Source organism: Brachyhypopomus gauderio, chromosome 13 (genome assembly GCF_052324685.1).
Source record: "Brachyhypopomus gauderio isolate BG-103 chromosome 13, BGAUD_0.2, whole genome shotgun sequence".
NCBI lineage: Eukaryota > Metazoa > Chordata > Actinopteri > Gymnotiformes > Hypopomidae > Brachyhypopomus > Brachyhypopomus gauderio.
The window spans coordinates 20170585-20183499 of record NC_135223.1 but is presented as its reverse complement, the minus strand read 5'-3'; the positions used below and the strand labels follow the sequence as shown (position 1 = coordinate 20183499).

Here is a 12915-nt window from a genome sequence, read left to right as displayed (position 1 = left end):
CTGCCTTAACATTTGTCATGTATGCATCTTTCTTTGAACTAAAAATAACATTAACACTTAACATTCTGTCATGCTTGACCTTAATCATAATTCTCTTTACCATTTGCTTCCACTAATACAGAAAGCTGCTGAGAAACTTAAAGAGGAGGAGAGGAAAAAAATGGCTGAAATGCAAGCCGAGTTAGAGAAACAGAAGCAGCTAGCTGAAGCTCATGCAAAGGCCATTGCCAAAGCAGAGCAAGAGGCAAAAGAACTTAAGCTCATGATGCAAGAAGAAGTTAGCAAGAGAGAGTTTGTTGCTGTGGATGCTGAGAAGCAAAAGCAGAACATTCAGCAAGAGTTGCACGAACTCCGAAACATCTCAGAACAGCAGATCAAATCAAAAAGTCAGCAGGTGGAAGATGCACTTCAGAGTCGAACCAAAATTGAGGAGGAGATCCGTATCATCAGGCTCCAGCTGGAAACAACGGTGAAGCAGAAATCCACAGCAGAGGCGGAGCTGACGCAGCTCAGGGAGAAAGCTGCAGATGCCGAGAAACTCCGGAAAGCTGCTCAAGACGAGGCGGAGAAACTGCGCAAGCAGGTCACCGAAGAGACCCAGAAGAAGCGCAAGGCAGAGGATGAGCTGAAGCTTAAGTCTGAAACTGAGCGGGAGGCTGCCAAGCAGAAGCAGAAAGCGCTTGATGACCTTAACCAACTGAAGCTGCAGGCGGAGGAGGCCGAGAAGCGCATGAAGCAGGCTGAGGTGGAGAAAGACCGGCAGATCAATCTCGCCCACGAAGCAGCACAGAAGAGTGCGGCCGCCGAGCTCCAGAGTAAGCGCATGTCATTTGTTGAGAAGACCTCAAAACTCGAGGAATCACTTAAAGAACAGCACGGAGCTGTCATGCAGCTACAGGAGGAAGCGGATCGCCTCAAGAAACAACAGGAGGAAGCAGACAGGGCAAGGGAGGACGCGGAGAAAGAGCTGGAAAAATGGAGACAGAAGGCAAACGAGGCCCTTCGCCTGAGGCTTCAGGCTGAGGAAGAAGCCCACAAAAAGACTCTGGCCCAGGAGGAAGCTGAGAAGCAAAAAGAAGAGGCCGAGCGGGAGGCCAAAAAACGGACAAAAGCCGAGGAGTCTGCCCTGAAGCAGAAGGAGATGGCGGAGCAAGAACTGGAGAGGCAGCGGAAACTGGCTGAAGCCACAGCCCAGCAGAAGCTGTCCGCTGAGCAGGAGCTCATCCGTCTAAGGGCTGACTTCGACCATGCGGAGCAGCAAAGGTCCCTGCTTGATGACGAGCTTTACCGCTTGAAAAATGAGGTCAATGCCGCGGTGCAGCAGCGCAAGCAGCTTGAAGACGAGCTGGCCAAAGTAAGAAGTGAAATGGACATACTTCTACAGCTCAAATCCAAAGCAGAGAAGGAGAGCATGTCTAACACTGAAAGGAGCAAACAGCTCCTGGAGGCTGAAGCGGCTAAAATGAGGGACCTTGCAGAGGAGGCAGCTAAGCTTCGTGCTATTTCTGAGGAGGCCAAAAGGCAGAGGCAGGTAGCTGAAGAGGAAGCGACCAGACAGAGAGCGGAAGCTGAAAGAATACTTAAAGAAAAGCTTGCTGCAATTAATGAGGCCACTCATCTAAAAACTGAGGCAGAGATAGCACTCAAGGAGAAAGAGGCAGAAAATGAACGCCTCCGAAGGCAAGCAGAAGATGAGGCCTACCAGAGGAAGGCTCTAGAAGATCAGGCAAGCCAGCATAAGCAAGACATTGAGGAGAAGATCAACCTGCTCAAGAAATCTTCTGATATAGAATTAGAAAGACAGAAAGCAATTGTAGATGAAACTCTCAAACAGCGAAGAATTGTTGAGGAGGAGATTCGTATTTTGAAGCTTAATTTTGAGAAGGCTTCGTCTGGCAAACTTGATTTGGAGCTCGAATTAAACAAACTAAAGAATATCGCTGAAGACACCCAGAAGAGCAAGTTACAGGCTGAAGAGGAGGCGGAAAAGTTTCGCAAGCTTGCCTTGGAGGAAGAGAACAGGAGGAGAGAAGCTGAGGATAAGGTGAAGAAGATTGCCGCAGCAGAGCAGGAAGCAGCTCGACAGCGCCAGGCCGCCCAAGAGGAGGTGGAGCGTCTGAAAAAGAAGGCAGAAGAGGCCAGAAAGCAGAAGGACGACGCCGACAAGGAGGCGGAGAGACAAATCCTGGTGGCAAAGGAGGCAGCTCAGAGATGCAGCACTGCTGAGTATCAAGTCCAGAGTGTCCTTGTGCAACAGAAGGAAGATAGCCTCATGCAGGTAAAGCTAAGGGAAGAGCATGCAAAAGCCAAAAAGCTCGCCGAGGAAGCAGAGAAGGCCAAAGAAAATGCCGAAAAGGAGGCTGCTCTTCTTCGCCAGAAAGCAGAGGACGCAGAGCGCCAGCGCCAGGCAGCTGAAGATGAAGCTATTCGTCAGGCTCAAGCCCAGGAAGATGCTGAGAGACTCAGAAAGGAAGCTGAGTTAGAAGCGGCCAAGCGTGCTCAGGCAGAGACTGCCGCACTGAGACAGAAACAGCAAGCAGACGCAGAAATGGCAAAGCACAAAACACTTGCAGAGCAAACCCTTAAGCAGAAAACTCAAGTTGAACAAGAGCTTACCAAAGTGAAATTACAACTAGATGAAACTGACAAACAGAAATCACTGTTGGATGAAGAGCTTCATCGACTCAAGGATGAAGTCAGTGATGCTGTTAAGCAGAAGGCCCAGGTAGAAGATGAATTATTTAAAGTTAAAATCCAAATGGAGGAGCTTATCAAACTCAAGATGCGAATTGAAGAGGAAAACCAGCGTCTTATCAAAAAGGACAAGGACAATACTTCCAAGTTCCTGGAAGAAGAAGCTGAGAACATGAAAAAGTTAGCAGAAGAAGCTGCTAGACTCAGCATAGAGTCTCAGGAGGCAGCACGCTTGCGACAGATAGCAGAGTCTGATCTTGCCCAGCAAAGGGCAATTTCTGAAAAAATGCTCAAGGAAAAGATGCAGGCCATTCAGGAAGCCTCCAGATTGAGAGCTGAAGCAGAAATGCTTCAGAAACAAAAAGACATGGCTCAAGAGGAGGCTCAAAGACTGCTTGAAGACAAACAGCAGATGCAGCAGCGACTTGAAGAGGAAACAGAGGGCTTCCAGAAATCATTAGAAGCTGAACGCAAGAGACAGTTGGAGATCACAGCTGAAGCTGAGAAACTTAAACTACGGGTGTCTCAGCTTAGTGATGCCCATTCAAAAGCTGAGGAGGAAGCAAAGAAATTCAAAAAGCAGGCAGATGACATCAGTGCCCGTCTTCATGAGACTGAACTTGCCACAAAAGAGAAAATGACCATAGTTGAAACATTGGAAGTACAGAGATTAAGTAGTGGTAAAGAAGCTGATGAACTTCGCAAAGCAATCACTGACCTTGAAAAAGAAAAGGCTAAATTGAAAAAAGACGCTGAAGATTTGCAGAAAAAATCTAAAGAGGTATTGTGTTAAACATGGCATAACTTTGCAGCTTATGTCATTGTTAACCCCCTTTCTGAAAACTAACATTGCTTAAATTATCAAATGAAATAATTTTTAGTTGCTACTGTCTTACACCTTGAATTACATAGTTTTGATAATTGTTCCTTATTAAGAATTTTTTTTCTTAGAGTATAGACTTTACTTTCAACTGTAGTATGAAAATTTCTTGGGAATTTGTTAACAATGTAGTTTACAATGTATTTATGTAGAAGGAAAAGTATTTTGTATTTATGTTTAACACTTTTATTTTGCCTCCAATTTCTTTAGATGGCAACTGCACAACAGGAACAGATTAAACAGGAGAAAACAATCCTGCAGCAGACATTCATCTCAGAAAAAGAGATGCTTTTGAAGAAAGAAAAGCAAATTGAAGATGAGAAGAAAAAGCTGGAAAGCCAGTTTGAAGAAGAAGTGAAAAAATCCAGAGCTCTACAGGACGAACAGCAGCGACAACAAAGACTCATGGAAGAAGAGAAAAAGAAACTTCAGGTCACAATGGACATTGCTCTTAAGAAGCAAAAAGACGCTGAAGAGGAAATGCTCAAAAAACAAAAAGAAATGCAAGAGCTTGAGAGGAAGAAGCTTGAGCAGGAGAAACTGCTTGCTGAGGAAAATCAGAAGTTGCGTGAAAAGCTTCAGCAACTTGAAGTTCAAAAACAGCAAACATCCCGCACTCAAGAGATACAGATTCAGACTGTTGACCTCAATGGCCAAAGTGTTGAAGTGGACAGTAGAAATGGAGAATCTGCCCTATATTTTGAAGGCATTAGGGAGAAGGTCCCAGCAAGCCGCCTATTAGAAGTAGACCTCTTAAGCAAAAAGGATTATGATAAGCTAATTAAAGGCAAGATCACAGTGAATGAGCTGAGCCAGACAGAAAAACTTAAAGCAATTCTCAAGGGTACGAACTGCATCAGTGGCCTGCTTGTTCATCCAAATAACAAAATGCCTATTTATCAAGCTATCAAAGAGAAGAAGATTGCTCCAGGAACTGGTTTGGTCCTACTGGAAGCACAGGCAGCCTCTGGATACATTGTTGATCCTGTTAAAAACAAGAAACTATCTGTCAATGAAGCGGTGAAGGAAGGTCTCATAGGACCTGAACTTCATAACAAAATGCTGTCTGCTGAGAAGGCTGTTACTGGCTACAAGGATCCCTACACAGAGGAAAAGATTTCACTCTTTGAGGCCATGAAGAAAGGCCTTATAGTGGAAGACCATGCCATCAGACTGCTAGAGGCTCAGATTGCTACTGGTGGAATCATTGACCCCATTAATAGTCACCGTGTACCAATTGAAACAGCCTATAAACAGGGACAGTTTGATGCAGAGATAAACAAAATTCTTCAAGACCCTTCAGATGATACAAAAGGATTCTTTGATCCAAACACCCAAGAAAATCTCACATACTTGCAATTAATGGAGAGGTGTGTCACTGATCCTGAAACTGGATTGCTCCTCTTGCCTGTTACAGAGGGAGCAGCACTTAGTGCCAGAACCTTCACTGATGAAGAAACCAGAGATGTCTTCAATAAGACAACCGTGTCTGTGCCATTTGGAAGATTCAAAGGAAAAACAGTTACAATTTGGGAAATAATTAATTCTGAGTACTTCACAGAGGACCAGAGAAAGGATTTAATCCGTCAGTACAAATCAGGCAAAATTACAGTAGAAAAGATAATAAAAATTGTAATCTCTGTTGCAGAGGAAAAAGAGAAAAAGCATGAGCTTGAATTTGATGGCCTCAGAGGACCTGTCCCTGCAGCAGAGCTACTTGAATCCAAAGTTATTGACAAGGACCTCTATAACAAGTTACAAAAAGGAAATAAGACCATCAAAGAGGTGTCTGAAATGGAGGCTGTACGCAAGTCTCTGAAGGGTTCAAACTGCATTGCCGGAGTGGTCATCAGCTCAACTAAAGAAACAATGTCATTATACCAGGCAATCAAAAAGAACGTGATGAGCCCAGGGCATGCTATGAATCTCCTAGAAGCTCAAGCAGCATCTGGATACATCATAGACCCTGTTAAAAACCAGAAGTTTACAGTTGATGAAGCTGTCAAAGCTGGTGTCGTTGGCCCTGAACTGCATGAAAAGCTGTTGTCAGCAGAAAGAGCTGTCACAGGCTACAGGGATCCCTACACTGGACAAACTGTGTCTTTGTTTGAGGCTATGAAGAAGGAACTGATCAACAAGGACCAGGGAATCAGATTCCTTGATGCACAAGTGTCAACAGGAGGCATCATAGACCCTGTGAAAAGCCATCGCATTCCACATGACATTGCCTGCAAGCGGGGTTATTTTACTGATGAAACTAATGAGATCTTGAGTAACCCAACAGATGAAATCAAAGGTTACTATGATCCCAATACGCAAGAGTATGTCACATATATGCAGCTTCAGAAGAGATGCATTACTGACAAAAAGACTGGTCTTCAGCTTCTGCCCTTATCTGAACAAGCAATCAGTAACAAAGAAGAACACAAGTACACTGAGGCACAGACCAAAGAGGCCATGACACAGGCAACAGTGGAAGTTCAAAGTGGACCATATAAAGGACGGAAAGTTACCATCTGGGAGATAATCAACTCTGAATATCTCACTGAGGAACAAAGACTTGATTTGATGAGGCAGTATAGGTCTGGAAAAATGACAATTGAGAAAATTATAAAGATTGTAATCACAATTGTGGATGACAAAGAGGCCAAGAAACAAGAACAATCCTGCTTCAAAGGGCTCAGGGCTCCTGTCCCAGCTCAGTCCCTGTTTAACTCCAGTATTATTGATAAAGCTACTTTTGATTTGCTTCAGCAAAGTAAGACAACTCCAGAAGAGGTGAGCAAAAACAGTGCTGTTCACAAGTATCTACAAGGCTCTGAAAGCATCGCTGGTATATACCTTGAACCTACAAAAGAGAAGGTTAGCATTTATGAAGCAATGAAAAAGAAACTCCTGAGACAGAACACAGGAATACCACTGCTCGAAGCTCAAGCTGCTACGGGCTTCATTGTGGATCCCGTAAAGAATCGGTTCCTTACAGTTGATGATGCTGTCAAAACAGGTGTTGTAGGACCTGAGCTTCACGAGAAACTTCTCATTGCTGAGAAAGCTGTTACTGGCTACAAAGACCCATTCACAGGCAATAAAATCTCTGTGTTCCAAGCCATGCAAAAAGATCTTATCCCTAAAGAACATGGCATGCCTCTTTTGGAGGCACAGACTTCCAGTGGAGGAATTATTGATCCCATTAACAGTCATCGGATTCCCACTGATGCTGCATGCCAGCGGGGATATTTTAGCAAAGAAATGGCCAAGAGCATTGCTGAAATCTCAGATCGAAATAAGACCTTCTGTGACCCTGATACTGACGAGAATGTGTCATATAAACACTTGAAAGACAAGTGTATGACAGACCCTGAGACAGGCTTAAACCTCTTACGACTGTCTAAACCACAGGCACCAACAGTGGTGGAAAAGACCTACCTTTACACTGAAGAGCAAACGCAGAGTGATCTAGCCAGTACTCATGTTGACCTCCCGATTGAAGGTCTTACACAAGGCTCAATGTCTCTGTGGGATGTCATGAACTCAAATCTGCTGCCTGAAGAGGAGAGGATAAAGCTGCTGGATGATTATCGCTCTGGCAAAATAACAAAAGAGAGAATGATAATCATAATAATTGAAATAATGGAGGAGAGAGAAATAATCAGAGGAGAAAACATCAAGTCATGCGACATAGTCCGACGCCGGGTGACTATTGAAGAACTCTATAATGCTCGTATTATTGACACGGACACCTACAATATGCTGAAGCAAGAGAAGAAGACCATCCGTGAGGTCATGGAGTTGCAGAGTGTTAAACAGTACTTGTTCGGTACGGGCAGTGTTGCAGGTGTGAAATCTGATCCCAGATCTACAATCAGTATTTATCATGCAATGAAGAGAGGGTTAATGAAGCCAGACGATGCAATTGGCCTCTTGGAAGCACAGGCAGCCACTGGGTTTATCATTGATCCCATTAGAAATGAGATGCTTACAGTTGATGAAGCAGTGCGCAAAGGAGTAGTCGGACCAGAAATCCATGACAAACTTCTGTCTGCAGAAAGAGCCGTTACTGGGTATAAGGATCCATACAGTGGGAAAATAATTTCCCTTTTCCAAGCAATGAAAAAGGACCTTGTACAAGAGGACTATGCTCTAAGGCTTCTTGAAGCACAAATAGCCACTGGAGGTATCATAGATCCAGAATTCAACTTCCATCTCCCAGCAGATGTTGCGACACAACGTGGCTATATCAACAAGGAGACATATGAGAGACTTTCTGATGAAGTTAAGGGGTATGTTGATCCTGTCACAGAGGAAAAGCTCTCATATTTCCAACTGCTCAAGAGATGCAAAGTTGATACAAATGGACAATGTCTACTGGCTTTAGCAGAAAAAGTACCAATGTTTAAGGGTCTCCGAAAGGAAATCACAATGGAGGAGTTAGTCCGCTCACAAATTATCGATGCAAAAATGGTGTCTGAACTCCAAGAGGGTCTGGTAACAGTTGAAGAGTTGAGCAGTAGACTCAAGAAGTACCTTGAGGGCACAAGTTGCATTGCTGGTGTGTTTCTGGAAACAAGTAAAGACCGCCTTTCCATATACCAAGCTATGAAAAAGAACATGATCAGGCCAGGAACTGCCTTTGAACTGCTGGAAGCTCAAGCAGCCACAGGATACATCATTGATCCCATCAAAAACCTCAAGCTTACAGTCAGTGAAGCTGTGAGAATGGGAATTGTGGGTCCAGAATTTAAAGATAAACTCATGTCTGCTGAACGGGCTGTCACTGGCTACAGAGACCCTTATACAGGCAAAACCATCTCTCTCTTCCAAGCTATGAAAAAAGGTCTCATCCTGAAAGATCATGGAATTCGTCTTCTTGAAGCACAAATTGCTACTGGAGGCATCATTGATCCTGAGGAAAGTCATCGTCTGCCAGTGGAAGTAGCCTACAACCGGGGACTCTTTGATGAGGAGATGAATGAAATTCTCACTGATCCATCTGATGATACCAAGGGTTTCTTTGACCCAAACACAGAAGAGAATCTAACCTATCTGCAGCTAATGGATAGATGCATTACAGACCCACAAACTGGTCTTGTGCTTTTGCTTCTAAAAGAAAAGAAACGGGAAAGAAAGACATCCTCCAAATCCTCCGTTCGCAAACGCAGAGTCGTCATTGTCGATCCTGAGACAGGCAAGGAAATGTCTGTGTACGAAGCTTATCGCAAGGGACTCATTGACCACCAGACATACCTTGAACTTTCAGAGCAAGAATGTGAATGGGAAGAAATTACCATGTCCTCTTCTGATGGTGAAGAGAAGTCCATAATCATTGACAGAAGATCAGGTCGCCAATATGATATTGCTGATGCTCTGGCAAGAGGCCTTATTGATCAATCTTCCCTTGACCAGTATCGCGCTGGACAGCTTGCCATCACAGAATTTGCTGACATGTTATCTGGGAACATGGGTGGTTTTCGTTCCCGGTCATCTTCCTTTGGATCAACTTCCTCTTATCCAATGAGTCCGATACCCTCTATCAAAACTCCCACATCTGTGTGGAATGATCCGACTGAGGAGACCGGTCCTATTGCTGGAATTCTTGATACTGACACCCTAGAGAAGGTTTCAGTCACTGAAGCTATGCATAGAAACTTAGTAGACAACATCACTGGACAGAGACTGTTGGAAGCACAAGCCTGCACAGGTGGCATAATAGACCCGTCAACTGGAGAAAGGTTCTCTGTTGCTGATGCAACCAGTAAGGGTCTTTTAGATAAGTTAATGGTTGACAGAATCAACCTAGCACAGAAAGCCTTCAGTGGATTTGAGGATCCTAGAACCAAAGCAAAGATGTCTGCTGCTCAAGCACTTAAGAAAGGCTGGCTATATTATGAAGCTGGTCAGCGTTTCCTGGAAGTGCAGTATCTTACTGGAGGCCTCATTGAACCAGAGGCGGAAGGAAGAGTCTCTCTGGAAGAGGCCATCAAGCGAGGCACTATAGATGCTCGCACAGCCCAAAAGTTAAGAGATGTCAGTGCTTACTCTAAATACCTTACGTGCCCCAAAACCAAACTCAAGATCTCCTATAAGGATGCCATAGACAGAAGCATGACTGAGGAGGGAACTGGACTGAAATTGCTAGAAGCCTGCTCACAGTCTAGTAAAGGTCTTTACAGTCCCTACAATGTAAGTGGTGCTGGTTCTGCTTCTGGTTCAAGATCTGGGTCAAGGACTGGATCCAGATCAGGCTCAAGAAGAGGTAGTTTTGATGCTACTGGCTCGGGCTTCAGCATGAACTTCTCATCATCCTCCTACACCTCAAGCAGTTATTCTCGCCGATATTAATAGTTGTTCCACTGTGGACTCAGAACAAACATTCTTACAACATTATAAGTAACACAGCCTCACAGCCCTAAAGTGTCTGGGGCCTATAAATTAATTCTACCACAGTACACTACAATTGTATAAGATGCAAAGGAAAGCTTTAGGAATGGTATACACAAAGACACCTATTTATTCTGATTTGCATGTTTTGCCATAGAAAGTGCATTCCATAAACTACCAGTATGTTTTTGATGAGGACAAGTAATGTCTCATCTTATGTAGTTTGGGTGCTTACATGCTGTGCATTTCATAATTAGCCTGAACAACCATCCTTAGATTTATTAACTGCTTCTACTTCAGAAAAATCTAATAATTTGTATTTAGATGTAATGTTAACTTGTGTTCCTTTTTCAAATACCACTCCTCACTTTATATAGCTGTTTAGTATTGCTAATTACTTTCATTGATTATTTGGTGAAGTTTTTAAATGATCATACAGAGCATACTCCATTAAATGCTACTTACAGCATACATTTGAACTTGTAATTTCAGATTTGTCTCTCTTTTGTACTGTTTTTAATGCACAAAAAATACGCCAATATGAAAATAATGTTTACTAGACTAAAGAAGTATATGGATGTTTATTTTTATCTTTGTGTACTGGTGTTGGCTGTCGTGGAATGTAAGGGTGTTGTGCAAATATCTAATACTACAGAATGTATAAATAGTAAATATTACATGTTAACACTGGAGGAAGAAAGCACACTTAAAGCATCTGTTATCTCACAGTACCGAAATAGATCCTCTGATATTGAAGCAAATACCTCATACATTATTATGAGTCCTTTTAAAAACTACTATTTAAAAGCTTCAGCATCCTTGGCTTCCGTGAAACACAAGGCTCTTCAAGGCTCAATGTCATTTCAATCAAGTGGTCCTGGTATACTGTGCCAAGAAGATGTCAGATGTCTGACCCTACCTCTCCTCATAAGATCTGGAAAAAAAACCTGAATGAGATGATGAGCATTTGGTATCTGTAAGTTAAATTAACACATCTCTGCTGATTTCACATTGCTGATTTTTCCACAGGTCACAGTTTTGATTGATCTCTTGCTTCAAATATTTACATCATACTATTTACATCTCTAAGTATAATAGTCCTGTGAATGTTATCTTTTTGTCAAGCTGTTGGGAAAGAGATTAATTTTTCCAGAGAGCCTTTTTCATTATTAGGAGTCATATGAGTGAGTTTTTAATTACTGTTCCATGTCTTTCCATATTTTAACAGAGGTTTTCCTTAACCAATCATGGAGTAATGAAGGACAATGTTAACATACACTTCAGCAGTACAGCAGATATTTGCCAACCGCCCTCACTTCAAGATATTCAGGTTGGTGTTTGTTAAACATTACATTAAACATCCAGTTACTGATAATCTTGCATAAATGGTAAAAACCTTTAGGCCTATGTATTTGATTTGTTTCATAGTTATTTTTTATTACAATTTTGTTTTCATTGTCATTTTTTACTTTTTGTTGCCTCATAGATTTATTTTTTTGTTGTTTGTTTTTGTTTTTAGATCTTCCATTGCTCCTACTGTATCATTTGCACAGAGAAAGTAGAGGCTAGGGTTTACCTGACGTTTGCCTTGGATATCATACCAGGAACTGGCTGTCACGGACTAAGCATTTATCTGCCAATCCTATCCACTTTGGACTCTGGTCACCCACCAATTTATTTGGACTAGTTATAAATAAATAAACACAGACTCTTGGAACCACATTGATCAATCTTCAGATTGGAAACTTAATGTAAATTTGCTACCAGACATTTTGACATTCAGGTTCTACACTTCATATCCTAACCTCCACCATACCTTTAGATCATGTTTTGTATTCAACATTAATTTTGCTTGTCTTAACTTGCTGAGTGTGCACTGCTGTATTCTACATCATTCTAAGGTCACCAACACTAATTAACGCAACGCCATCATCAGTTTATTGTATTTATTTCATTTTTTGCATATTGTGTTGGATAACATCAAAATCATTCTTTAAATTTTGACATTTCCTTCACCAACTGAGATTTGATGTATTTTTTTTTTCCTTTGTTGCTTCTTCAACCAGTGTTTCATTTTCCCAGAAAGCTTCTGTTATGTTTTGTTTCTTGGATGTACTTGACTCGTGTGTATATCTTCATATTTTGTTAATTTTTTTTTCTCATTTTTGATATCATATTCTAAAAAATATATATTTGTTTTGCATGTTTTACTAACTTGACAAGAGACATTTTAAACATTCAGATGAAGCGCTCCGTATTATATATATCGTATATGAGCTATATATTATATCGACAAGTTACTACATAATGGGGGGTGGCATTACACTGCTTTTGAACATAATATTATAATCTAATGTAAATAAAAGTACTATGGAAATATGTTTGTATTTATCTTTTTATTTAGTATTTGATTTGTTGTCCGGTCTCTAGTATTTTTAGGGGGGGGGTTTTTTGTAGCATTTCAGATTGTGTGTGTGTGTGTGTGTGTGTGTGTGTGTGTGTGTGTGTGTGTGTGTGTGTGTGTGTCATTGGTCCATCACTGTCCATTCTCATGATTGAAAACAAAATACAATCAAACAACATGGTTGATTTAATACATATATTATTATTTATATTATTATCACTTTGCACAAAATAAATTAATTGCTGATGGTATCAAAAAGATCATGTCAAATTAAGTATACCTTTATTTGTTCATTCATTCTCCCTCATGTCCATATGGTAGATAAAATATTTTAAAATATTTTGGTTATCAAAGATAACAATACACAACAGAAACTATGATAAAGCAGCTCTACAGTAGAGGCATTCTTCAGAATCACTTTATCAGGCAGGTATATTTTAGTATATATGTTTGTATATAAGCATTTTGTGTTGAGTACATATGCGACAAGCCAGTGGGCTGTTAACAGTTATGGAACAAGGAATAAAACAAAGTTAATAAAATAGGATGCCATAACATT

The 12915-nt window shown here is 41.6% G+C and overlaps 1 protein-coding gene across 19 annotated transcripts in view; it reads left to right on the top strand.

Annotated features, from left to right (window-relative positions):
• The window catches only part of plecb (plectin b), a 100711-nt gene extending 88379 nt beyond the window's left edge, over window positions 1–12332 (top strand). For 17 of the 19 annotated variants that reach the window (XM_076971615.1, XM_076971620.1, XM_076971618.1 and 14 more), the window contains 4 exons: window positions 122–3475; window positions 3785–10928; window positions 11181–11282; window positions 11472–12332. In XM_076971615.1, the coding sequence (XP_076827730.1) occupies window positions 122–3475; window positions 3785–9913 (9483 nt within the window). In that variant the 3' untranslated portion in view covers window positions 9914–10928; window positions 11181–11282; window positions 11472–12332. The remainder of the gene's footprint in view (window positions 1–121; window positions 3476–3784; window positions 10929–11180; window positions 11283–11471) is intronic. The other 2 variants (XM_076971622.1, XM_076971621.1) reach the window with 1 other exon arrangement.
• The last annotated feature ends 583 nt before the right edge of the window (window positions 12333–12915 follow it).